The following is a 27,960-nucleotide window of genomic DNA, read 5'->3' on the forward strand; positions in this document are numbered from 1 at the left end:
CTACTGTAACATTACTACTGTAACATTACTACTGTAACATTACCACTGTAACATTACTACTGTAACATTACCACTGTAACATTACTACTGTAACATTACCACTGTAACATTACTACTGTAACATTACTACTGTAACATTACTACTGTAACATTACTACTGTAACATTACTACTGTAACATTACTACTGTAACATTACCACTGTAACATTACTACTGTAACATTACCACTGTAACATTACTACTGTAACATTACCACTGTAACATTACTACTGTAACATTACTACTGTAACATTACTACTGTAACATTACTACTGTAACATTACTACTGTAACATTACCACTGTAACATTACTACTGTAACATTACTACTGTAACATTACCACTGTAACATTACCACTGTAACATTACTACTGTAACATTACTACTGTAACATTACTACTGTAACATTACTACTGTAACATTACTACTGTAACATTACTACTGTAACATTACCACTGTAACATTACTACTGTAACATTACCACTGTAACATTACTACTGTAACATTACCACTGTAACATTACTACTGTAACATTACCACTGTAACATTACTACTGTAACATTACCACTGTAACATTACTACTGTAACATTACTACTGTAACATTACTACTGTAACATTACCACTGTAACATTACCACTGTAACATTACCACTGTAACATTACTACTGTAACATTACCACTGTAACATTACTACTGTAACATTACTACTGTAACATTACCACTGTAACATTACTACTGTAACATTACCACTGTAACATTACTACTGTAACATTACTACTGTAACATTACTACTGTAACATTACCACTGTAACATTACTACTGTAACATTACTACTGTAACATTACTACTGTAACATTACTACTGTAACATTACCACTGTAACATTACCACTGTAACATTACTACTGTAACATTACCACTGTAACATTACTACTGTAACATTACCACTGTAACATTACTACTGTAACATTACTACTGTAACATTACTACTGTAACATTACTACTGTAACATTACTACTGTAACATTACTACTGTAACATTACTACTGTAACATTACTACTGTAACATTACTACTGTAACATTACTACTGTAACATTACTACTGTAACATTACTACTGTAACATTACTACTGTAACATTACTAATGTAACATTACCACTGTAACATTACTACTGTAATATTACTACTGTAACATTACTACTGTAACATTACTACTGTAACATTACTACTGTAACATTACTACTGTAACATTACTACTGTAACATTACTACTGTAACATTACTACTGTAACATTACTACTGTAACATTACTACTGTTACAAGCTGGTCTTTACCTTGCTTCTAACAATGACACTTCTCAGTTAATTATGACTCTTAAATGTTTGTTCATTAAACATGCTTAAGTCATATTTAAATATCAATTATATGCTTGAATATTTGCTTCCTTGTTTATTGTTTTTCTATGTTTATCCATTCGTAGTCTGGTGAACGCTATGAAATTATAAAGAGTGAATGAAAAAAAAGGAGAAGGACGAGAGGGAGAGAGAGAGAGAGAGAGAGAGAGAGGGAGAGAGAGAGAAACACTCACTGCAAAATCTTTCTTGGCTTGTTTGAGTTTCTCCTCGTAAGACTTTTTCATGTTAGCGATCTCCTGATCATTCTGCATCATCCGCGCCTTCATCTCTTCCTCCCACTTCTTCTTTAGCGCTTCTGCATCTGTGAAGATGAATGATAATGATGGTGGTGATGTTGTTGTTGGTGGTGGTGATATTGGTGATGATGTTGTTGTTGTTGGGGATTATCATTATAGCGACGATGATAGTCGATATTGATGATGATGATGATAATGATGACACTAAAGACCCTTATCCATCAGGAACTAGCAGGCACACACCAAGAAGGTAGAACTACGATGATCCACAACTAGTACCACTAGCAGGCACACACCAAGAAGGTAGAACTACTATGATCCAAAACTAGTACCACTAGCAGGCACACACCAAGAAGGTAGAACTACGATGATCCACAACTAGTACCACTAGCAGGCACACACCAAGAAGGTAGAACTACGATGATCCACAACTACTACCACTAGCAGGCACACACCAAGAAGGTAGAACTACGATGATCCACAACTAGTACCACTAGCAGGCACACACCAAGAAGGTAGAACTACGATGATCCACAACTAGTACCACTAGCAGGCACACACCAAGAAAGTAGAACTACGATGATCCACAACTAGTACCACTAGCAGGCACACACCAAGAAGGTAGAACTACGATGATCCACAACTAGTACCACTAGCAGGCACACACCAAGAAGGTAGAACTACGATGATCCACAACTAGTACCACTAGCAGGCACACACCAAGAAGGTAGAACTACGATGATCCACAACTAGTACCACTAGCAGGCACACACCAAGAAGGTAGAACTACGATGATCCACAACTACTACCACTAGCAGGCACACACCAAGAAGGTAGAACTACGATGATCCACAACTAGTACCACTAGCAGGCACACACCAAGAAGGTAGAACTACGATGATCCACAACTAGTACCACTAGCAGGCACACACCAAGAAAGTAGAACTACGATGATCCACAACTAGTACCACTAGCAGGCACACACCAAGAAGGTAGAACTACGATGATCCACAACTAGTACCACTAGCAGGCACACACCAAGAAGGTAGAACTACGATGATCCACAACTAGTACCACTAGCAGGCACACACCAAGAAGGTAGAACTACGATGATCCACAACTACTACCACTAGCAGGCACACACCAAGAAGGTAGAACTACGATGATCCGCAACTAGTACCACTAGCAGGCACACACCAAGAAGGTAGAACTACGATGATCCACAACTAGTACCACTAGCAGGCACACACCAAGAAGGTAGAACTACGATGATCCACAACTAGTACCACTAGCAGGCACACACCAAGAAGGTAGAACTACGATGATCCACAACTAGTACCACTAGCAGGCACACACCAAGAAGGTAGAACTACGATGATCCACAACTAGTACCACTAGCAGGCACACACCAAGAAGGTAGAACTACGATGATCCACAACTACTACCACTAGCAGGCACACACCAAGAAGGTAGAACTACGATGATCCGCAACTAGTACCACTAGCAGGCACACACCAAGAAGGTAGAACTACGATGATCCACAACTAGTACCACTAGCAGGCACACACCAAGAAGGTAGAACTACGATGATCCACAACTAGTACCACTAGCAGGCACACACCAAGAAGGTAGAACTACGATGATCCACAACTAGTACCACTAGCAGGCACACACCAAGAAGGTAGAACTACGATGATCCACAACTAGTACCACTAGCAGGCACACACCAAGAAGGTAGAACTACGATGATCCACAACTACTACCACTAGCAGGCACACACCAAGAAGGTAGAACTACGATGATCCACAACTACTACCACTAGCAGGCACACACCAAGAAGGTAGAACTACGATGATCCACAACTACTACCACTAGCAGGCACACACCAAGAAGGAAGAACTACGATGATCCACAACTAGTACCACTAGCAGGCACACACCAAGAAGGTAGAACTACGATGATCCACAACTAGTACCACTAGCAGGCACACACCAAGAAGGTAGAACTACGATGATCCACAACTAGTACCACTAGCAGGCACACACCAAGAAGGTAGAACTACGATGATCCACAACTAGTACCACTAGCAGGCACACACCAAGAAGGTAGAACTACGATGATCCACAACTAGTACCACTAGCAGGCACACACCAAGAAGGTAGAACTACGATGATCCACAACTAGTACCACTAGCAGGCACACACCAAGAAGGTAGAACTACGATGATCCACAACTAGTACCACTAGCAGGCACACACCAAGAAGGTAGAACTACGATGATCCACAACTAGTACCACTAGCAGGCACACACCAAGAAGGTAGAACTACGATGATCCACAACTAGTACCACTAGCAGGCACACACCAAGAAGGTAGAACTACGATGATCCACAACTAGTACCACTAGCAGGCACACACCAAGAAGGTAGAACTACGATGATCCACAACTAGTACCACTAGCAGGCACACACCAAGAAGGTAGAACTATGATGATCCACAACTAGTACCACTAGCAGGCACACACCAAGAAGGTAGAACTACGATGATCCACAACTAGTACCACTAGCAGGCACACACCAAAAAGGTAGAACTACGATGATCCACAACTAGTACCACTAGCAGGCACACACCAAGAAGGTAGAACTACGATGATCCACAACTAGTACTACTAGCAGGCACACACCAAGAAGGTAGAACTACGATGATCCACAACTAGTACCATTAGCAGGCACACACCAAGAAGGTAGAACTACGATGATCCACAACTAGTACCACTAGCAGGCACACACCAAGAAGGTAGAACTACGATGATCCACAACTAGTACCACTAGCAGGCACACACCAAGAAGGTAGAACTACGATGATCCACAACTAGTACCACTAGCAGGCACACACCAAGAAGGTAGAACTACGATGATCCACAACTAGTACCACTAGCAGCCACACACCAAGAAGGTAGAACTACGATGATCCACAACTAGTACCACTAGCAGGCACACACCAAGAAGGTAGAACTACGATGATCCACAACTAGTACCACTAGCAGGCACACACCAAGAAGGTAGAACTACGTTGATCCACAACTAGTACTACTAGCAGGCACACACCAAGAAGGTAGAACTACGATGATCCACAACTAGTACCACTAGCAGGCACACACCAAGAAGGTAGAACTACGATGATCCACAACTAGTACCACTAGCAGCCACACACCAAGAAGGTAGAACTACGATGATCCACAACTAGTACCACTAGCAGGCACACACCAAGAAGGTAGAACTACGATGATCCACAACTAGTACCACTAGCAGGCACACACCTAGAAGAGAGAACTACGATGATCCATAAATAGTACCACTAGCAGGCACACAACTAGAAGGTAGAACTACGATGATCCACAACTAGTACCACTAGCAGGCACACACCAAGAAGGTAGAACTACGATGATCCACAACTAGTACCACTAGCAGGCACACACCAAGAAGGTAGAACTACGATGATCCACAACTAGTACCACTAGCAGGCACACACCAAGAAGGTAGAACTACGATGATCCACAACTAGTACCACTAGCAGGCACACACCAAGAAGGTAGAACTACGATGATCCACAACTAGTACCACTAGCAGGCACACACCAAGAAGGTAGAACTACGATGATCCACAACTAGTACCACTAGCAGGCACACACCAAGAAGGTAGAACTACGATGATCCACAACTAGTACCACTAGCAGGCACACACCAAGAAGGTAGAACTACGATGATCCACAACTAGTACCACTAGCAGGCACACACCAAGAAGGTAGAACTACGATGATCCACAACTAGTACCACTAGCAGGCACACACCTAGAAGAGAGAACTACGATGATCCATAAATAGTACCACTAGCAGGCACACAACTAGAAGGTAGAACTACGATGATCCACAACTAGTACCACTAGCAGGCACACACCAAGAAGGTAGAACTACGATGATCCACAACTAGTACCACTAGCAGGCACACACCAAGAAGGTAGAACTACGATGATCCACAACTAGTACCACTAGCAGGCACACACCAAGAAGGTAGAACTACGATGATCCACAACTAGTACCACTAGCAGGCACACACCAAGAAGGTAGAACTACGATGATCCTCAACTAGTACCACTAGCAGGCACACACCAAGAAGGTAGAACTACGATGATCCACAACTAGAATCGCTAGCAGGCACACAACTAGAAGGGAGAACTACGATGATCCACAACTAGAACCACTAGCAGGCACACAACTAGAAGGTAGAACTTACCTCGGTCATCAATACCGTCTCCGTCAGCGTCTATGATGTTCACATCCACTTTGCCCTTCTGCATCAACTTCCTGAGTCTCTCGTTCTCATCCCTCAGTTCCCGTAGCAGCTTCTCTGTCGGGTCCTCGTTCACCACGGCCTTTGTCTTGATCTGCTTGGCTCTGTCAGCTGTGTGTGTCAGACAGAGAGAGAGAGAGAGAGAGAGAGAGAGAGAGAGAGAGAGAGAGAGAGAGAGAGAGAGAGAGAGAGAGAGAGAGAGAGAGAGAGAGAGAGAGAGAGAGAGAGAGAGAGAGCAAGAGAGAGAGAGAGAGAGAGAGAGAGAGAGAGAGAGAGAGAGAGAGAGAGAGAGAGAGAGAGAGAGAGAGAGAGAGAGAGAGAGAGAGAGAGAGAGAGAGAGAGTCTTAAACAAAACTTTTAATGCACTTAGGTGTTGAATAATGAGGCACGTTTGCATCATCTGAGAATTTTTATTGAGGGAAAAAGATTCGCAAGTGTTGCACAAGTGTGGGTGTCATTCCTCAACTTATCAGTTTTCTAAACTATTACATCACGAGTTTAGGTATTACAGGAGAACATAAACTTACAGTTTTGTTACAACATTAGCGTGTACTGGGGATCAGAAAGACTCAGCCAGCTCGTATTTATATGTCAAGTGTTTGAGCATTAGCGAGGTTGTGGTTAAATATGTAGAATAATAGCAGATAATAAATAACAAAAAAGCACAATACCGTGACTGGAACGATACACAAATAACCCGCACAATGGTCCAAGTCGGACCGAAACGTCGTCGTAAGCTTCTCTCTTTTATGTGCGGGTTATTTGTGTAATAATAGCAGAATATGAAGAGACTTAGTGGTATGACATTCACTCTCCTGTTTCTAGGAGAGAAATCTAAAACTTTAGGCTTGTCGGGTTGTACAGCTAGAAGAACGAATGACCACTGGGCTAAGGACAACTAATTTAATGTTTTTCAAGAGGTAAGGAGACACCAAGAACAATAGTAGCTACCTATTCTTAAGACTGAATTAATATTTCTTGCCTTGTTTACTCACTTACCGTATTTGTACTGAAGGAATATGTAAACCAGGCTCCAGTCTTTGGAAGAGTGACAAGACTTTGATCAGGAAAAGTATGAGAGAATATTAGACAGATGGACAGAGCAAAGAGACTTTATTTACATAAGTAATCCCTGAGGGTTAGTAACCCAGGACAACAACAGGAACCCAAGCAGTGTGGCTTATTTCCAATGAGGTGGTGTTTTGGTCTATCCTCAGCATGCCACACAACAATAATCTGGCTCCTGGGTAACACCAGTACGTGTTAGACAACATTTACATGCTTCTCATACTACCCAGGATTCAACCGGGATAGTTTCGGTTATGACACTCTACCACTGAGCTAGGAGGGGAAGGGGATGAAGGGAGAGTAAAACTAGTCTGGAATACTCACCGAACCTCAGTGTGGAGAGTGTCTCATCGTAGTTGATGTCTGCAGGAGAGATAGCTGCTATCATGATGGTCTTGCTGTTGCCTCCCAGAGCGTTCATCAACAGCCTCGTCAACATGGAATCTCGGTAGGGTACCTTGGCCTGTGTTAACACATACAAACATCAGTTAAACACAGGTTTATCTCTCTCTCTCTCTCTCTCTCTCTCTCTCTCTCTCTCTCTCTCTCTCTCTCTCTCTCTCTCTCTCTCTCTCTCTCTCTCTCTCTCTCTCTCTCTCTCTCTCTCTCTCTCTCTCTCTCCCTCTTAGTTATCACCACGCATCTCTTCAGCTCTTCACCCACCGACTCGTATTTGCACCCCTATAGTCTTATACTATCAAATTATGTCTCACCCCATCAACACCCTCGCTCACCCCATCAACACTGTCTCACCCAGTCAACACCCTGTCTAACCCCATTAACACCCTGTCTAACACCATCAACACCCTGTCTCACACCAGCACCCTGTCTCACCGCATCAACACCCTGTCGCACACCATCAACACCCTGTCGCACACCATCAACACCCTGTCTCACACCAACATCCTGTCTCACCCAGTCAACACCCTGTCTCACACCATCAACACCCTGTCTCACCCAGTCAACACCCTGTCTCACCTCATTAACACCCTGCCTAACACCATAAACACCCTGTCTCACACCAACACCCTGTCTCACCGCATCAACACCCTGTCTCACACCATCAACACCCTGTCTCACCCCCATTAACACTCTGTCTCACCCCAATAACACCCTGTCTCACCCCATTAACATCCTGTCTCACCCAATCAACACCCTGTCTCACCCCATTAACACCCTGTCTCACCCCATTAACACCCTGTCTCACCCCATTAACACCCTGTCTCACCCCATCAACACCCTCTCTCACCCCATTAACACCCTGTCTCACCCCATTGACACTCTGCTCACTCCATCAACACCCTATCTCATCCCATTAACACCCTGTCTCACCCCATTAACACCCTGTCTCACACCAACACCCTGTCTCACCCCATCAACACCCTGTCTCACCCCATCAACACCCTGTCTCACCCCATCAACACCCTGTCTCACACCATCAACACCCTGTCTCACACCATCAACACCCTGTCTCACCCCATCAACACCCTGTCTCACACCAACACCCTGTCTCACACCATCAAGCACCGTCTCACCTGTCTACCATTGGACTTCTCGGCCAGAGCGTGGATGCAGTTACCAAGGCTGGAGAGTGACAGGTTGATACCAGCACCTTCCTTCAGTCTGGACCCCGTGGCTCCTGTGCTCTCCACACGTTCACTGTTGGCACCACCACACTCTATTACTTCACCACACCATCACCACCACACTGTCTTAGATCACCACACCATCACCACCACACTGTCTTAGATCACCACACTGTCTTAAATCACAACACCATCACCACCACACTGTCTTAGATCACCACACCATCACCACCACACTGTCTTAGATCACCACACTGTCTTAAATCACCACACCATCACCACCACACTGTCTTAGATCACCACACCATCACCACCACACTGTCTTAGATCACCACACCATCACCACTACGTGACAGTCACCACACGTGTCATACCATCGCACACCACAACAAGATAGTTCAAGATATTTTTATGAAACAGTTATACCAGGACCTGGTCCCAGCAGGTTACAGACTCCAAAACCTGGTCCCAGCAGGTTACAGACTCCAAGACCTGGTCCCAACAGGTTACAGACTCTTAGACCTGGTCCCAGCAGGTTACAGACTCTAAGACCTGGTCCCAGCACGTTACAGACTCCAAGACCTGGTCCCAGCACGTTACAGACTCCAAGACCTGGTCCCAACAGGTTACAGACTCCAAGACCTGGTCCCAACAGGTTACAGACTCCAAGACCTGGTCCAAGCAGGTTACAGACTCCAAGACCTGGTCCCAGCAGGTTACAGACTCTAAGACCTGGTCCCAGCAGGTTACAGACTCCAAGACCTGGTCCCAGCACGTTACAGACTCCAAGACCTGGTCCCAACAGGTTACAGACTCCAAGACCTGGTCCCAACAGGTTACAGACTCCAAGACCTGGTCCCAGCAGGTTACAGACTCCAAGACCTGGTCCCAGCAGGTTACAGACTCTAAGACCTGGTCCCAGCAGGTTACAGACTCCAAGACCTGGTCCCAACAGGTTACAGACTCTAAGACCTGGTCCCAGCAGGTTACAGACTCCAAGACCTGGTCCCAACAGGTTACAGACTCTAAGACCTGGTCCCAGCAGGTTACAGACTCTAAGACCTGGTCCCAGCACGTTACAGACTCTAAGGCCTGGTCTCAGCACGTTACAGACTCCAAGACCTGGTCCCAACAGGTTACAGACTCTAAGACCTGGTCCCAGCAGGTTACAGACTCTAAGACCTGGTCCCAGCACGTTACAGACTCTAAGGCCTGGTCCCAGCAGGTTAGAGACTCTAAGACCTGGTCCCAGCAGGTTACAGACTCCAAGACCTGGTCCCAACAGGTTACAGACTCTAAGACCTGGTCCCAGCAGGTTACAGACTCTAAGACCTGGTCCCAGCACGTTACAGACTCTAAGGCCTGGTCCCAGCAGGTTACAGACTCTAAGACCTAGTCCCAGCAGGTTACAGACTCTAAGACCTGGTCCCAGCAGGTTACAGACTCTAAGGCCTGGTCCCAGCAGGTTACAGACTCTAAGACCTGGTCCCAGCAGGTTACAGACTCTAAATCCTGGTCCCAGCACGTTACAAGCTCTAAGACCTGGTCCCAGCACGTTACAGACTCCAAGACCTGGTCCCAACAGGTTACAGACTCTAAGACCTGGTCCCAGCAGGTTACAGACTCTAAGACCTGGTCCCAGCACGTTACAGACTCTAAGGCCTGGTCCCAGCAGGTTAGAGACTCTAAGACCTGGTCCCAGCAGGTTACAGACTCCAAGACCTGGTCCCAACAGGTTACAGACTCTAAGACCTGGTCCCAGCAGGTTACAGACTCTAAGACCTGGTCCCAGCACGTTACAGACTCTAAGGCCTGGTCCCAGCAGGTTACAGACTCTAAGACCTAGTCCCAGCAGGTTACAGACTCTAAGACCTGGTCCCAGCAGGTTACAGACTCTAAGGCCTGGTCCCAGCAGGTTACAGACTCTAAGACCTGGTCCCAGCAGGTTACAGACTCTAAGACCTGGTCCCAGCAGGTTACAGACTCTAAAACCTGGTTCCAGCAGGTTACAGACTCTAAGATCTGGTCCCAGCAGGTTACAGACTCTAAGACCTGGTCCCAGCAGGTTACAGACTCTAAGACCTGGTCCCAGCAGGTTACAGACTCTAAGACCTGGTCCCAGCAGATCACAGACTCTAAAACCTGATTCCAGCAGGTTACAGACTCTGAGATCTGGTCCCAGCAGGTTACAGACTCTAAGACCTGGTTCCAGCAGGTTACAGACTCTAAGATCTGGTCCCAGCAGGTTACAGACTCTAAGACCTGGTCCCAGCAGGTTACAGACTCTAAGACCTGGTCCCAGCAGGTTACAGACTCTAAGACATGGTCCCAGCAGGTTACAGACTCTAAGACCTGGTCCCAGCAGGTTACAGACTCTTAGATCTGGTCCCAGCAGGTTACAGACTCTAAGACCTGGTCCCAGCAGGTTACAGACTCTAAGACCTGGTCCCAGCAGGTTACAGACTCTAAGACCTGGTCCCAGCAGGTTACAGACTCTAAGACCTGGTCCCAGCAGATCACAGACTCTAAAACCTGGTTCCAGCAGGTTACAGACTCTGAGATCTGGTCCCAGCAGGTTACAGACTCTAAGACCTGGTTCCAGCAGGTTACAGACTCTAAGATCTGGTCCCAGCAGGTTACAGACTCTAAGACCTGGTCCCAACAGGTTACAGACTCTAAGACCTGGTCCCAGCAGGTTACAGACTCTAAGACATGGTCCCAGCAGGTTACAGACTCTAAGACCTGGTCCCAGCAGGTTACAGACTCTTAGATCTGGTCCCAGCAGGTTACAGACTCTAAGACCTGGTCCCAGCAGGTTACAGACTCTAAGACCTGGTCCCAGCACGTTACAGACTCTAAGGGCTGGTCCCAGCACGTTACAGACTCTAAGACCTGGTTCCAGCAGGTTACAGACTCTAAGACCTGGTCCCAGCAGGTTACAGACTCTAAGACCTGGTCCCAGCAGGTTACAGACTCTAAGACCTGGTCCCAGCACGTTACAGACTCTAAGGCCTGGTCCCAGCAGGTTACAGACTCTAAGACCTGGTCCCAGCAGGTTACAGACTCTAAGCCCTGGTCCCAGCAGGTTACAGGTACTCTAAGACCTGGTCCCAGCAGGTTACAGACTCTAAGACCTGGTCCCAGCAGGTTACAGACTCTAAGACCTGGTCCCAGCAGGTTACAGACTCTAAGACCTGGTCCCAGCAGGTTACAGACTCTAAGACCTGGTCCCAGCAGGTTACAGACTCTAAGACCTGGTAACAGCAGGTTACAGACTCTAAGATCTGGTCCCAGCAGGTTACAGACTCTAAGACCTGGTCCCAGCAGGTTACAGACTCTAAGACCTGGCCCCAGCACGTTACAGACTCTAAGGCCTGGTCCCAGCACGTTACAGACTCTAAGACCTGGTTCCAGCAGGTTACAGACTCTAAGACCTGGTCCCAGCAGGTTACAGACTCTAAGACCTGGTCCCAGCAGGTTACAGACTCTAAGACCTGGTCCCAGCACGTTACAGACTCTAAGGCCTGGTCCCAGCAGGTTACAGACTCTAAGACCTGGTCCCAGCAGGTTACCGACTCTAAGCCCTGGTCCCAGCAGGTTACAGGTACTCTAAGACCTGGTCCCAGCAGGTTACAGACTCTAAGACCTGGTCCCAGCAGGTTACAGACTCTAAGACCTGGTCCCAGCAGGTTACAGACTCTAAGACCTGGTCCCAGCAGGTTACAGACTCTAAGACCTGGTCCCAGCAGATCACAGACTCTCCAGGATATGGTCTCAATTAACCACAGACTTGCACTATCCTGTAGCTTTGAAGATGACATTCCACGTAACTTTCAATAAGCACCAGAGAGACACTAGTCTTGATCATGACAGCCTAGTCAGTTTTAGTTCTCCTTTCTTACCATTTTGACATGAGTAAAATTTATTGAAATCTTGTGAGCTGCCAATAATGTCAGTCACCCTTACTACCACCAGCACTGATGTCAGTCACCCTTACTACCACCAGCACCAATGTCTGTCACCCTTACTTCCACCAGCATACTCACGTCAGTCACCCTTACTACCACCAGCACACTGACGTCAGTTACTCTTACTACCACCAGCATACTCACGTCAGTCACCCTTACTACCACCAGCACAATGACGTCAGTTACCCTTACTACCACTAGCATACTCACGTCAGTCACTCTTACCACCACCAGCACAATGACGTCAATCATCCTTACTGCCACCAGCACACTGATGTCAGTCACCCTTACTACCACCAGCACGCTGACGTCAGTTACCCTTACTACCACCAGCATACTCACGTCAGTCACTCTTACGACCACCAGCACACTGACGACAGTCACTCTTACTACCCTAGCACACTGACGTCAGTCACTCGTACTACCACCAGCATACTGACGTCAGTTACTCTTACTACCACCAGCACACTGACGTCAATCACTCTTACTACCACCAGCATACTGACGTCAATCACCCTTACTGCCACCAGCACACTGATGTCAGCCACTCTTACTACCACCAGCACACTGACGTCAGTCACTCTTACTACCACTAGCACACTGACGTCAGCCTACTACACAATACAGATATAATATCACTACACAACAATATACGTCAGGTAGACAACTTAAATAACACAACCCAGAGAATAAGACAAACAAGGATCAGATCATCTGAAATGGAAGGCGACTATAAGAGACCTCAAGCAAATACTTCCCCTCTCTTTTCTTCTCCTTTCCTTCTCCTTCTCTCCTTCATCAGTCCTTCCCACTCCCCACTTACTCACCTGCCAGCCAGATCGACCAGGTTGATCACTGACTGCTTGGCTGTCTCCTGACCAGCGTCGTTCTTGAACTTCTGGATGAAGGTGATACCGACGATGGTGTGTGCTCGGGACGAAGTGGCGTTCATATTGGTGGAGGCGATGGTTCTGTTTACCGTACCTTCCTCCATCCTTTGTTCGATCTCCTTGAAGTTGGTCACCAGTGCTAGCTTGAGGTTCTCGGCTGCCACACACACCAACCGTCAACATTACAATATTGCTTTACGATACTGACACGTTGAGGAATTTAAAATTATGCAGCACTACATTCATCAATACTGAAAATGAACACCGGCTTCTAGGTTGAGGGACTAACTGCCTAATCTTAAACTGTCTTCTGAGTGGGGTTCTGCGTGCTTGAACGACTGATTACCTAGTCTTCCACTGTCTTCCTATATCATGACTCACGAAATCACAATGACAAGATTGCAAACAAACCTTATCACGTGCCGGGTTTGAACTCGCGGTGAGTGTGTCGTAAAACTCCGAACCGACGCGTAGCCACTGGGCCAGCTGGCTACAATAAGCCACTGGGCCAGCTGGCTACAATAAGCCACTGGGCCAGCTGGCTACAATAAGCCACTGGGCCAGCTGGCTACAATAAGCCACTGGGCCAGCTGGCTACAATAAGATTCATCCAACTATGCAATGCCAGTTTTTATAGATGAATCTGTGGCCACAGTGGTGCCTATGCTAACCTTCCTATGGTGTATAAATATACCTAGTTGGATAAATCTTATTGTAGCCAGCTGGGCTAGAGGCTTATTGTAGACAGCTGGTCCAGTGACCTATTGTAGCCAGCTGGCCCAGTGGCTAACGCGTCGGCCTGGAGTTTTACGACTCACTCACCGCGAGTTCAAACCCCACCCGTGGTATGGGTCTTTATATCATCTTTGCATTTAATTGATAAAGTCACTGACTGGTGAAATATCTTTAAATAAAGCTGTTCAGCTGCTGCTCCTGCGTCTAACTCCTGCGTCTAACTCCGGCGTCTAACTCCTGCGTCTAACTTCTACGTCTAACTTCTGCGTCTAACTCCTGCGTCTAACTTCTGCGTCTAACTCCTGCGTCTAACTCCTGCGTCTAACTCCTGCGTCTAACTCCTGCGTCTAACTTATGCGTCTAACTCCTGCGTCTAACTTCTGCGTCTAACTTCTGCGTCTAACTCTTGCGTCTAACTCCTGCATCTAACTTCTGCGTCTAACTCCTGCGTCTAACTTCTGCGTCTAACTCCTGCGTCTAACTTCTGCGTCTAACTTCTGCGTCTAACTCTTGCGTCTAACTCCTGCATCTAACTTCTGCGTCTAACTCCTGCGTCTAACTTCTGCGTCTAACTCCTGCGTCTAACTCCTGCGTCTAACTTCTGCGTCTAACTCCTGCGTCTAACTTCTGCGTCTAACTCCTGCGTCTAACTCCTGCGTCTAACTTCTGCGTCTAACTCCTGCGTCTAACTCCTGCGTCTAACTCCTGCGTCTAACTCCTGCGTCTAACTTCTGCGTCTAACTCCTGCGTCTAACTCCTGCGTCTAACTTCTGCGTCTAACTCCTGCGTCTAACTTCTGCGTCTAACTCCTGCGTCTAACTCCTGCGTCTAACTCCTGCGTCTAACTTCTGCATCTAACTCCTGCGTCTAACTTCTGCGTCTAACTTCTGCGTCTAACTCCTGCGTCTAACTTATGCGTCTAACTCCTGCGTCTAGCTTCTGCGTCTAACTCCTGCGTCTAACTTCTGCGTCTAATTCCTGCGTCTAACTCCTGCGTCTAACTTCTGCGACTAACTCCTGCGTCTAACTTCTGCGTCTAACTCCTGCGTCTAACTCCTGCGTCTAACTCCTGCGTCTAACTCCTGCGTCTAACTTCTGTGTCTAAATTCTGCGTCTAACTCCTGCGTCTAACTTCTGCGTCTAACTCCTGCGTCTAACTCCTGCGTCTAACTTCTGCGTCTAACTCCTGCGTCTAACTTCTGCGTCTAACTCCTGCGTCTAACTCCTGCGTCTAACTCCTGCGTCTAACTCCTGCGTCTAACTCCTGCGTTTAACTTCTGCGTCTAACTTCTGCGTCTAACTCTTGCGTCTAACTCCTGCATCTAACTTCTGCGGCTAACTCCTGCGTCTAACTTCTACGTCTAACTTCTGCGTCTAACTCCTGCGTCTAACTTTTGCGTCTAACTCCTGCGTCTAACTCCTGCGTCTAACTTCTGCGTCTAACTTCTGCGTCTAACTCCTGCGTCTAACTTCTGCGTCTAACTTCTGCGTCTAACTCCTGCGTCTAACTTCTGTGTCTAACTCCTGCGTCTAACTTCTGCGTCTAACTCCAGCGTCTAACTTCTGCGTCTAACTTCTGCGTCTAACTCCTGCGTCTAACTCCTGCGTCTAACTTCTGTGTCTAACTCCTTCGTCTAACTTCTGCGTCTAACACCTGCGTCTAACTCCTGCGTCTAACTCCTGCGACTAACTCCTGCGTCTAACTTCTGCGTCTAACTCCTGCGTCTAACTCCTGCGTCTAACTCCTGCGTCTAACTCCTGCGTCTAACTCCTTCGTCTAACTCCTGCGACTAACTCCTGCGTCTAACTGCTGCGTCTAACTCCTGCGTCTAACTCCTGCGTCTAACTCCTGCGTCTAACTCCTGCGTCTAACTCCTTCGTCTAACTCCTGCGTCTAACTCCTTCGTCTAACTTCTGTGTCTAACTCCTTCGTCTAACTTCTGCGTCTAACTCCTGCGTCTAACTCCTGCGTCTAACTCCTGCGACTAACTCCTGCGTCTAACTTCTGCGTCTAACTCCTGCGTCTAACTCCTGCGTCTAACTCCTGCGTCTAACTCCTTCGTCTAACTCCTGCGTCTAACTCCTTCGTCTAACTCCTGCGTCTAACTCCTGCGTCTAACTCCTGCGTCTAACTCCTTCGTCTAACTCCTGCGTCTAACTCCTCACAAGCATCGTCACGATACAGAAAACAAAAGCCGTCCAGCGCCAGTGTAATGGGAGGGGGAGGGGAGGGGGGAGGGAAGGGGAGGGGAGGGAGGGGGGAGGGGAGGGGAGGTGGGGGAGGGGAGGGTAGGGGAGGGGGGGAGGGGAGGCAGTAACCAGGTTTCATCCGAGGAAGAGGAGGTCGGTCTTAATTCCTTGGATTATATTAATAATTCATATATTAACCTTAATTAAAAATGTGTACATAACACTGTTGTTACTTACACATTGTTGTTGAACAATGTTTCTTAATGTTTCTTAATGTTTCTTAATGTTTCTTAATGTTTCTTAATGTTTCTTAATGTTTCTTAATGTTTCTCAATGTTTCTTAATGTTTCTTAATGTTTCTTAATGTTTCTTAATGTTTCTTAATGTTTCTTAATGTTTCTCAATGTTTCTTAATGTTTCTTAATGTTTCTTAATGTTTCTTAATGTTTCTTAATGTTTCTTAATGTTTCTTAATGTTTCTTAATGTTTCTTAATGTTTCTTAATGTTTCTTAATGTTTCTTAATGTTTCTTAATATTTCTTAATGTTTCTCAATGTTTCTCAATGTTTCTTAATGTTTCTTAATGTTTCTTAATGTTTCTTAATGTTTCTTAATGTTTCTTAATGTTTCTCAATGTTTCTTAATGTTTCTTAATGTTTCTTAATGTTTCTTAATGTTTCTTAATGTTTCTTAATGTTTCTTAATGTTTCTTAATGTTTCTTAATATTTCTTAATGTTTCTCAATGTTTCTTAATGTTTCTTAATGTTTCTTAATGTTTCTTAATGTTGTTTCTTAATGTTTCTTAATGTTTCTTAATGTTTCTTAATGTTTCTTAATGTTTCTTAATGTTTCTTAATGTTTCTTAATGTTTCTTAATGTTTCTCAATGTTTCTCAATGCTTCTTAATGTTTCTTAAAGTTTCTTAATGTTTCTTAATGTTTCTTAATGTTTCTTAATGTTTCTTAATGTTTCTAAATGTTTCTCAATGTTTCTTAATGTTTCTTAATGTTTCTCAATGTTTCTTAATGTTTCTTAAAGTTTCTTAATGTTTCTTAATGTTTCTCAATGTTTCCTAATGTTTCTTAATGTTTCTTAATGTTTCTTAATGTTTCTTAATGTTTCTTAATGTTTCTTAATGTTTCTTAATGTTTCTTAATGTTTCTCAATGTTTCTTAATGTTTCTTAATGTTTCGTAATGTTTCTTAATGTTTCTTAATGTTTCTAAATGTTTCTCAATGTTTCTTAATGTTTCTTAATGTTTCTCAATGTTTCTTAATGTTTCTTAAAGTTTCTTAATGTTTCTTAATGTTTCTCAATGCTTCCTAATGTTTCTTAATGTTTCTTAATGTTTCTCAATGTTTCTTAATGTTTCTTAATGTTTCTTAATGTTTCTTAATGTTTCTTAATGTTTCTTAATGTTTCTTAATGTTTCTAAATGTTTCTTAATGTTTCATAATGTTTCTTAATGTTTCTTAATGTTTCTTAATGTTTCTTAATGTTTCTTAATGTTTCTTAATGTTTCTTAATGTTTCTTAATGTTTCTTAATGTTTCTTAATGTTTCTCAATGTTTCTTAATGTTTCTTAATGTTTCTTAATGTTTCTTAATGTTTCTTAATGTTTCTAAATGTTTCTTAATGTTTCTTAATGTTTCTTAATGTTTCTTAATGTTTCTTAATGTTTCTTAATGTTTCTTAATGTTTCTAAATGTTTCTTAATGTTTCTTAATGTTTCTTAATGTTTCTCAATGTTTCTTAGTGTTTCTTAATGTTTCTTAATGTTTCTTAATGTTTCTTAATGTTTCTTAATGTTTCTAAATGTTTCTTAATGTTTCTTAATGTTTCTTAATGTTTCTTAATGTTTCTAAATGTTTCTTAATGTTTCTTAATGTTTCTTAATGTTTCTTAATGTTTCTTAATGTTTCTTAATGTTCCTTAATGTTTCTAAATGTTTCTTAATGTTTCTGAATGTTTCTTAATGTTTCTTAATGTTTCTTAATGTTTCTAAATGTTTCTTAATGTTTCTTAATGTTTCTCAATGTTTCTTAATGTTTCTTAAAGTTTCTTAATGTTTCTTAATGTTTCTCAACGTTTCTTAATGTTTCTCAATGTTTCTTAATGTTTCTCAATGTTTCTTAATGTTTCTTAATGTTTCTAAATGTTTCTCAATGTTTCTTAATGTTTCTCAATGTTTCTTAATGTTTCTCAATGTTTCTTAATGTTTCTTAATGTTTCTTAATGTTTCTTAATGTTTCTCAATGTTTCTTAATGTTTCTCAATGTTTCTTAATGTTTCTCAATGTTTCTTAATGTTTCTTAAAGTTTCTTAATGTTTCTTAATGTTTCTTAATGTTTCTTAATGTTTCTTAATGTTTCTTAATGTTTCTTAATATGTTTCTTAATGTTTCTTAATGTTTCTTAAAGTTTCTTAATGTTTCTTAATGTTTCTTAATGTTTCTCAATGTTTCTTAATGTTTCTTAATGTTTCTTAATGTTTCTTAATGTTTCTGAATGTTTCTCAATGTTTCTTAATGTTTCTTAATGTTTCTTAATGTTTCTTAATGTTTCTCAATGTTTTTTAATGTTTCTTAATGTTTCTTAATGTTTCTCAATGTTTCTTAATGTTTCTTAATGTTTCTTAATGGTTCTTAATGCTTCTTAACTTTTCTTAATGTTTCTTAATGTTTCTCAATGTTTCTTAATGTTTCATAATGTTTCTTAATGTTTCTTAATGTTTCTTAATGTTTCTCACTGTTTCTTAATGTTTCTTAATGTTTCTTAATGTTTCTTAATGTTTCTTAATATTTCTCAATGTTTCTTAATGTTTCTTAATGTTTTTTAATGTTTCTTAATGTTTCTTAATGTTTCTCAATGTTTCTTAATGTTTCTTAATGTTTCTTAATGTTTCTTAATGTTTCTTAATGTTTCTCAATGTTTCTTAATGTTTCTTAATGTTTCTTAATGTTTCTCAATGTTTCTTAATGTTTCTTAATGTTTCTTAATGTTTCTTAATGTTTCTTAATGTTTCTTAATGGTTCTTAATGTTTCTTAACGTTTCTTAATGTTTCTTAATGTTTCTCAATGTTTCTTAATGTTTCTTAATGTTTCTTAATGTTTCTTAATGTTTCTTAATGTTTCTCAATGTTTCTTAATGTTTCTTAATGTTTCTTAACGTTTCTTAATGTTTCTCAATGTTTCTTAATGTTTCTTAATGTTTTTAATATTTCTTAATGTTTCTTAATGTTTCTCAATGTTTCTTAAGGTTTCTTAAGGTTTCTTAATGTTTCTCAATGTTTCTTAATGTTTCTTAATGTTTCTTAATGTTTCTTATTGTTTCTCAATGTTTCAAAATGTTTCTTAATGTTTTTTAATGTTTCTTAATATTTCTTAATGTTTCTCAATGTTTCTTAATGTTTCTCAATGTTTCATAATGTTTCTTAATGTTTTTTAATGTTTCTCAATGTTTCTTAATGTTTCTCAATGTTTCTTAATGTTTCTCAATGTTTCTTAATGTTTCTTAATGTTTCTAAATGTTTCTTAATGTTTCTTAATGTTCCTCAATGTTTCTTAATGTTCCTTAATGTTTCTTAATGTTTCTTAATGTTTCTTAATGTTTCTAAATGTTTCTTAATGTTTCTTAATGTTTCTCAATGTTTCTTAATGTTTCTTAAAGTTTCTTAATGTTTCTTAATGTTTCTCAATGTTTCTTAATGTTTCTCAATGTTTCTTAATGTTTCTCAATGTTTCTTAATGTTTCTTAATGTTTCTTAATGTTTCTCAATATTTCTTAATGTTTCTTAATGTTTCTTAATGTTTCTTAATGTTTCTCAATGTTTCTTAATGTTTCTTAAAGTTTCTTAATGTTTCTTAATGTTTCTCAATGTTTCTTAATGTTTCTCAATGTTTCTTAATGTTTCTTAATATGTTTCTTAATGTTTCTTAATGTTTCTTAAAGTTTCTTAATATTTCTTAATGTTTCTTAATGTTTCTCAATGTCTCTTAATGTTTCTTAATGTTTCTTAATGTTTCTTAATGTTTCTTAATGTTTCTTAATGTTTCTCAATGTTTCTTAATGTTTCTTAATGTTTCTTAATGTTTCTCAATGTTTCTTAATGTTTCTTAATGTTTCTTAATGTTTCTTAATGTTTCTTAATGTTTCTTAATGTTTCTCAATGTTTCTTAATGTTTCTTAATGTTTCTCAATGTTTTTTAATGTTTCTTAATGTTTCTTAATGTTTCTCAATGTTTCTTAATGTTTCTTAATGTTTCTTAATGGTTCTTAATGCTTCTTAACTTTTCTTAATGTTTCTTAATGTTTCTCAATGTTTCTTAATGTTTCTTAATGTTTCTTAATGTTTCTTAATGTTTCTTAATGTTTCTCACTGTTTCTTAATGTTTCTTAATGTTTCTTAATGTTTCTTAATGTTTCTTAATGTTTCTTAATGTTTCTTAATGTTTTTTAATGTTTCTTAATGTTTCTTAATGTTTCTCAATGTTTCTTAATGTTTCTTAATGTTTCTCAATGTTTCTTAATGTTTCTTAATGTTTCTTAATGTTTCTTAATGTTTCTCAATGTTTCTTAATGTTTCTTAATGTTTCTTAATGTTTCTCAATGTTTCTTAATGTTTCTTAATGTTTCTTAATGGTTCTTAATGTTTATTAACGTTTCTTAATGTTTCTTAATGTTTCTCAATGTTTCTTCATGTTTCTTAATGTTTCTTAATGTTTCTTAATGTTTCTTAATGTTTCTCAATGTTTCTTAATGTTTCTTAATGTTTCTTAATATTTCTTAATGTTTCTTAATGTTTCTCAATGTTTCTTAATGTTTCTTAATGTTTTTAATATTTTTTAATGTTTCTTAATGTTTCTCAATGTTTCTTAAGGTTTCTTAAGGTTTCTTAATGTTTCTCAATGTTTCTTAATGTTTCTTAATGTTTCTTAATGTTTCTTAATGTTTCTCAATGTTTCATAATGTTTCTTAATGTTTTTTAATGTTTCTTAATATTTCTTAATGTTTCTTAATGTTTCTTAATATGTTTCTTAATGTTTCTTAATGTTTCTTAATGTTTCTTAATGTTTCTCAATGTTTCTTAATGTTTCTTAATGTTTCTTAATGTTTCTTAATGTTTCTTAATGTTTCTCAATGTTTCTTAATGTTTCTTAATGTTTCTTAATGTTTCTTAATGTTTCTTAATGTTTCTTAATGTTTCCTAATGTTTCTTAATGTTTCTTAATGTTTCTTAATGTTTCTTAATGTTTCTTAATGTTTCTTAATGTTTCTTAATGTTTCTTAATGTTTCTTAATGTTTCTTAATGTTTCTTAATGTTTCTTAATGTTTCTTAATGTTTCTTAATGTTTCTTAATGTTTCTGAATGTTTCTTAATGTTTCTTAATGTTTCTTAATGTTTCTTAATGTTTCTCAATGTTTCTTAATGTTTCTTAATGTTTCTTAATGTTTCTTAATGTTTCTTAATGTTTCTTAATGTTTCTTAATGTTTTTTAATGTTTCTTAATGTTTCTTAATGTTTCTCAATGTTTCTTAATGTTTCTTAATGTTTCTTAATGTTTCTCAATGTTTGTTAATGTTTCTTAATGTTTCGTAATGTTTCTCAATGTTTCTTAATGTTTCTTAATGTTTCTTAATGGTTCTTAATGTTTCTTAACGTTTTTTAATGTTTCTTAATGTTTCTCAATGTTTCTTAATGTTTCTTAATGTTTCTTAATGTTTCTTAATGTTTCTCAATGTTTCTTAATGTTTCTTAATGTTTCTTAATGTTTCTTAATGTTTCTTAATGTTTCTTAATGTTTCTCAATGTTTCTTAATGTTTCTTAATGTTTCTTAATGTTTCTTAATGTTTCTCAATGTTTCTTAATGTTTCTTAATGTTTTTTAATGTTTCTTAATGTTTCTTAATGTTTCTCAATGTTTTTTAATGTTTCTTAATGTTTCTTAATGTTTCTTAATGTTTCTCAATGTTTCTTAATGTTTCTTAATGTTTCTTAATGTTTCTTAATGTTTCTCAATGTTTCTTAATGTTTCTTAATGTTTCTTAATGGTTCTTAATGTTTCTTAACGTTTCTTAATGTTTCTTAATGTTTCTCAATGTTTCTTAATGTTTCTTAATGCTTCTTAATGTTTCTTAATGTTTCTTAATGTTTCTCAATGTTTCTTAATGTTTCTTAATGTTTCTTAATGGTTCTTAATGTTTCTCAATGTTTCTTAATGTTTCTTAATGTTTCTTAATGTTTCCTAATGTTTCTTAATGTTTCTTAATGTTTTTCAATGTTTATTAATGTTTCTTAATGTTTCTTAATGTTTCTTAATGTTTCTTAATGTTTCTTAATGTTTTTTAATGTTTCTTAATATTTCTTAATGTTTCTTAATGTTTCTTAATATGTTTCTTAATGTTTCTTAATGTTTCTTAATGTTTCTTAATATGTTTCTTAATGTTTCTTAATGTTTCTTAATGTTTCTTATTCCTCCAACATTTCTTCTCCAGCCTGTGAAACCTGGGTTGAGAACACAACCAAGCAAAACATAAGGTTTCACTTACCGTAGAAACCCTTCTTGGGGTGTTCTCTGACCTTGAGGCCTTTCTTATTCTTGGTGGGGTTGAGGAGATCGTAGACAACCTCGTTGTAGATCTCCAGCATGCTGAAGCGAACCTCGAACTCCTTGTTCTCCTTGTTCTCCGTGATGCCATTGAAGAGGTCGTTGCAGAGAAGAGGTACGATGCCTGTCAGATGGAAGGTTGTAAGCAGGGAGGGAAGATGGTAGGCAGGGAGGGAAGATGGTAGGCAGGGAGGGAAGATGGTAGGCAGGGAGGGAAGATGGTAGGCAGAGAGGGAAGATGGTAGGCAGGGAGAGAAGATGGTAGCCAGGGAGAGAAGATGGTAGCCAGGGAGGGAAGATATAGGCAGGGAGGGAAGGTGGTAGGCAGGGAGGGAAGATGGTAGGCAGGGAGGGAAGATGGTAGGCAGGGAGGGAAGATATAGGCAGGGAAGGAAGGTGGTAGGCAGGGAGAGAAGATGGTAGCCAGGGAGGGAAGATGGTAGGCAGGGAGGGAAGGTGGTAGGCAGGGAGGGAAGATGGTAGGCAGGGAGGGTAGGTGGGAGGCCGGGAGGGAAGGTGGTAGGCAGGGAGGGTAGATGGTAGGCAGGGAGGGAAGGTGGTAGGCAGGGAGGGAAGGTGGTAGGCAGAGAGGGAAGGTGGTAGGCAGGGAGGGAAGATGGTAGGCAGGGAGGGTAGATGGTAGGCAGGGAGGGAAGGTGGTAGGCAGGGAGGGAAGATGGTAGGCAGGGAGGGAAGGTGGTAGGCAGGAAGGGAAGACGGTAGGCAGGGAGGGAAGATGGTAGGCAGGGAGGGAAGATGGTAGCCAGGGAGAGAAGATGGTAGCCAGGGAGGGAAGACGGTAGGCAGGGAGGGAAGGTGGTAGGCAGGGAGGGAAGATGGTAGGCAGGGAGGGAAGATGGTAGGCAGGGAGAGAAGATGGTAGCCAGGGAGGGAAGATGGTAGGCAGGGAGGGAAGATGGTAGGCAGGGAGGGAAGATGGTAGGCAGGGAGGGAAGATGGTAGGCAGGGAGAGAAGATGGTAGCCAGGGAGGGAAGTTATAGGCAGGGAGGGAAGGTGGTAGGCAGGGAGGGAAGATGGTAGGCAGGGAGGGAAGATGGTAGGCAGGAAGGGAAGACGGTAGGCAGGGAGGGAAGATGGTAGGCAGGGAGGGAAGGTGGTAGGCAGGGAGGGTAGATGGTAGGCAGGGAGGGATGGTGGTAGGCACGGATGGAAGGTGGTAGGCAGGGAGGGAAGGTGGTAGGCAGGGAGGGAAGGTGGTAGGCAGGGAGGGAAGGTGGTAGGCAGGGAGGGAAGATGGTAGGCAGGAGGGAAGGTGGTAGGCAGGGAGGGAAGATGGTAGGCAGGAAGGGAAGACGGTAGGCAGGGAGGGAAGATGGTAGGCAGGGAGGGAAGGTGGTAGGCAGGGAGGGAAGATGGTAGGCAGGGAGGGAAGATGGTAGGCAGGGAGGGAAGTTGGTAGGCAGGGAGGGAAGACGGTAGGCAGGGAGGGAAGATGGTAGGCAGGGAGGGAAGGTGGTAGGCAGGGAGGGAAGGTGGTAGGCAGGGAGGGAAGACGGTAGGCAGGGAGGGAAGATGGTAGGCAGGGAGGGAAGATGGTAGGCAGAGAGGGAAGGTGGTAGGCAGGGAGGGAAGTCGGTAGGCAGGGAGGGAAGATGGTAGGCAGGGAGGGAAGGTGGTAGGCAGGGAGGGTAGGTAGGTAGGGAGGGAAGGTGGTAGGCAGGGAGGGAAGGTGGTAGGCAGGGAGGGAAGATGGTAGGCAGGGAGGGAAGATGGTAGGCAGAGAGGGAAGACGGTAGGCAGAGAGGGAAGATTTTAGGCAGGGAGGGAAGGTGGTAGGCAGGGAGGGTAGATGGTAGGCAGGGAGGGAAGATGGTAGGCAGGGAGGGAAGGTGGTAGGCAGGGAGGGAAGGTGGTAGGCAGGGAGGGAAGATGGTAGGCAGGGAGGGAAGATGGTAGGCAGAGAGGGAAGACGGTAGGCAGGGAGGGAAGATGGTAGGCAGGGAGGGAAGGTGGTAGGCAGGGAGGGAAGATGGTAGGCAGGGAGGGAAGATGGTAGGCAGGGAGGGAAGGTGGTAGGCAGGGAGGGAAGATGGTAGGCAGGGAGGGAAGATGGTAGGCAGGGAGGGAAGATGGTAGGCAGAGAGGGAAGATGGTAGGCAGGGAGGGAAGATGGTAGGCAGGGAGGGAAGGTGGTAGGCAGGGAGGGAAGATGGTAGGCAGGGAGGGAAGATGGTAGGCAGGGAGGGAAGGTGGTAGGCAGGGAGGGTAGATGGTAGGCAGGGAAGGAAGGTGGTAGGCAGGGAGGGTAGATGGTAGGCAGGGAAGGAAGGTGGTAGGCAGGGAGGGTAGATGGTAGGCATGGAGGGAAGATGGTAGGCAGGTAGAGAAGGTGACAATATGAGGGAGGGAGCAAGAGAAGAGAGGAGTCATGTAGGGATGGAGGGAGATAGGGAAAGTAACAAGCAGGGACTGAAGGAGGGAGAGGAAGGAGGTTGGGGAGAAGCCAAGAGAAAGCGAAGAATAAGTTGGAAAAGTAAAGGCATAGAAGTAGCAGAGAAGTAAGATGACTGGAAAACAGGGATGAAAGGAGAGAGATGAAAAATAGTGAGGCAAAGGAAAGGGGGGAAGGGAAGGGGGGGAGGGGAAGGGGGGGAGGGGAAGGGGGGAGGGGAAGGGGGGAGGGGAAGGGGGGAGGGGAAGGGAGAGAAAGGCGAGAAGAAATGTGACGCAAGAATCAAAACTTGGAAAGATTAATAGGATAAAAATATATAGTCAAAACTTAATGCTTCTCTCTCTCTCTCTCTCTCTCTCTCTCTCTCTCTCTCTCTCTCTCTCTCTCTCTCTCTCTCTCGTTCTCTCTCTCTCTCACCTTTATTAGCACCATAGCCAATAACCGACCAAGACTTCCCGGAGCCTGTCTGTCCATAGGCGAAAAGCGTAGCATTGTAGCCGTTCCAGGCGTTCCTCAGCACGCCCTTGCCCAGGTCGTCATATACTGTTTGCTGCAATGACAACATTGATAGAGTCAACATATTAATTCCAGGATGAGGGACTGATTACCTCGTCCTCTTCATCATTCACCGTTTTTCTCCGTATTGGACTAAAGAAGCCACTGACTGGCGAAGCATTTCCTCGAAGATTTTTCAGATGTTTCACAAGAGCCTCATTCTTCAAATATAAGTTTCCAGAGTGCGGCTAGTTACTCTTAGAAATTAAATTCACTCTCAGAACAACACAAGTCTCACCTCCCAGGCACTTAGATGTTGAACTTAGATATGATTTATAGATGGCACTTGTCTACAAGCCTATTCTCTAGGTTTCCGCCTAGCAGCCACACTAGAACTAACCCCAACTCTTAGGTTTCCGTCTATCCTAGACCAACCTGTCCCCTTCCCCAAGGTTACAGTCGAGACCTAAAAAATTATCCTTTCTCTTCCAATAGGACATAAAGCTCACCTGGTCACTGAATCTGGATTTGGGTGAGTCCTTAGCTAAATAGCCTTTGGCATCCTCCTTAGCTCCGTCGAAGCTCCAGTAGGAGTAGTCGTAGGTGAAGCTTTTGACGTCTGAAGGATTCTCAGGGTGGGTGAGGGTGGTCACCTTACCCTGCATGGCCACCACACATTTGGCTTTCCTTCCTGTCTCTCGTGAGTTGTATGTAAGAGTTAAGGAACTTTGTCGCGTGTATGTGGTCAGGCTGAAGATATTTAGAGGAGGGGAAGGAACACCAGTTATGGAACATCCAAATGGAACAACCCAGGGAACAAAGACTAAAATGCTACTCATGTGTCTTACCATCTGATTGGTAATGCGTGGAAGAAGTGATCTATGGGATGTGCAAGGAATATTAGGATGTAACAACTGTCGTAGCAGTAGCAAAGGTAAGGCTACTAGAGGTGGTAATAGTTGTAGTAGCAATAGTACGGCTGTTATTTGTGGTAATAGTGTACAATACCGACAAGTTGATAAGCAAGACACATGTACAACACTTAGGTATCTGTATTCTGAAACGTTTCGTCTACACAGTAGGCTTAATTAGTCGAGTACAGAGGCAGCAGGAACAGTAGTGATGTGAAGACCACATAATCAGTCAATTACCCTGGAAGACGTAGTTTTGAGGTGGTCAGTCCCTCATCCTCTAGACCGAAGGATTGACCACCTCAAAACTACGTTTTCCAGGGTGATGGACTGATTACATCGTCTGTACCCGACTGAAGAAGCCTACTGTGTAGGCGAAACGTTAAGAAAAAAAGCTACCTAACTGTTGTACACATGTCTTATCAACTTGTTGATATTGTACACCATTATGATGTTTTTCACGAGGTAACCGAGAGTCCCAGATGGGCAAAACATCGCATTAATCAAAGGTTCTCGGAAGAAAGTATCTATTTCTTACTACCATCTGTCCGCTCATAGCTAGACACTTACCAACACTAAATGTAACGTTAAGTAAAACAGTATGAAGACCAGTAGTAATATTAATGGAAGTAGTAGTGCTAGTAGTAATAGTAGTAGTAGTAGTGCTAGTAGTAGTAGTAGTAGTGGTATTGCTAGTAGTAATAGTAGTAGTAGTAGTGCTAGTAGTAATAGTAGTAGTAGTAGTGCTAGTAGTAGTAGTAGTAGTGGTAGTGCTAGTAGTAATAGTAGTAGTAGTAGTGCTAGTAGTAGTAGTAGTAGTGCTAGTAGCAGTAGTATTGCTAGTAGTAATAGTAGCAGTAGTATTGCTAGTAGTAATAGTAGCAGAAGTAGTGCTAGTAGTAGTAGTAGTAGTAGTGCTAGTGCTAGTAGTAGTAGTAGTAGAAGTAGTAGTAGTAGTAGCAGTAGTAGTAGTAGTAATAGTAGTAGTAGCAATATTAATGGTAGTAGTAGTGCTAGTAGCAGTAGTATTGCTAGTAGTAATAGTAGTAGTAGTAGTGCTAG

At 42.1% G+C, this 27,960-nt stretch overlaps 1 protein-coding gene across 1 annotated transcript in view; it reads right to left on the bottom strand.

Annotated features, from left to right (window-relative positions):
- LOC128684272 (kinesin-like protein KIF28) overlaps positions 1–26,698 on the bottom strand; it is an 83,357-nt gene extending 56,659 nt beyond the window's left edge. The window contains exons 1-8 of the mRNA XM_070097109.1: positions 26,497–26,698; positions 25,910–26,042; positions 23,020–23,202; positions 13,481–13,700; positions 8,635–8,758; positions 7,424–7,562; positions 5,975–6,142; positions 1,623–1,750 (exon numbers count right to left, since the gene is read on the bottom strand). Coding sequence (XP_069953210.1) covers positions 1,623–1,750; positions 5,975–6,142; positions 7,424–7,562; positions 8,635–8,758; positions 13,481–13,700; positions 23,020–23,202; positions 25,910–26,042; positions 26,497–26,652 — 1,251 coding nt within the window. The 5' untranslated portion in view covers positions 26,653–26,698. The remainder of the gene's footprint in view (positions 1–1,622; positions 1,751–5,974; positions 6,143–7,423; positions 7,563–8,634; positions 8,759–13,480; positions 13,701–23,019; positions 23,203–25,909; positions 26,043–26,496) is intronic.
- Positions 26,699–27,960: the final 1,262 nt, after the last annotated feature.

The sequence above is a fragment of the Cherax quadricarinatus genome, chromosome 4 (assembly GCF_038502225.1).
Source record: "Cherax quadricarinatus isolate ZL_2023a chromosome 4, ASM3850222v1, whole genome shotgun sequence".
Taxonomy (NCBI): Eukaryota; Metazoa; Arthropoda; class Malacostraca; order Decapoda; family Parastacidae; genus Cherax; species Cherax quadricarinatus.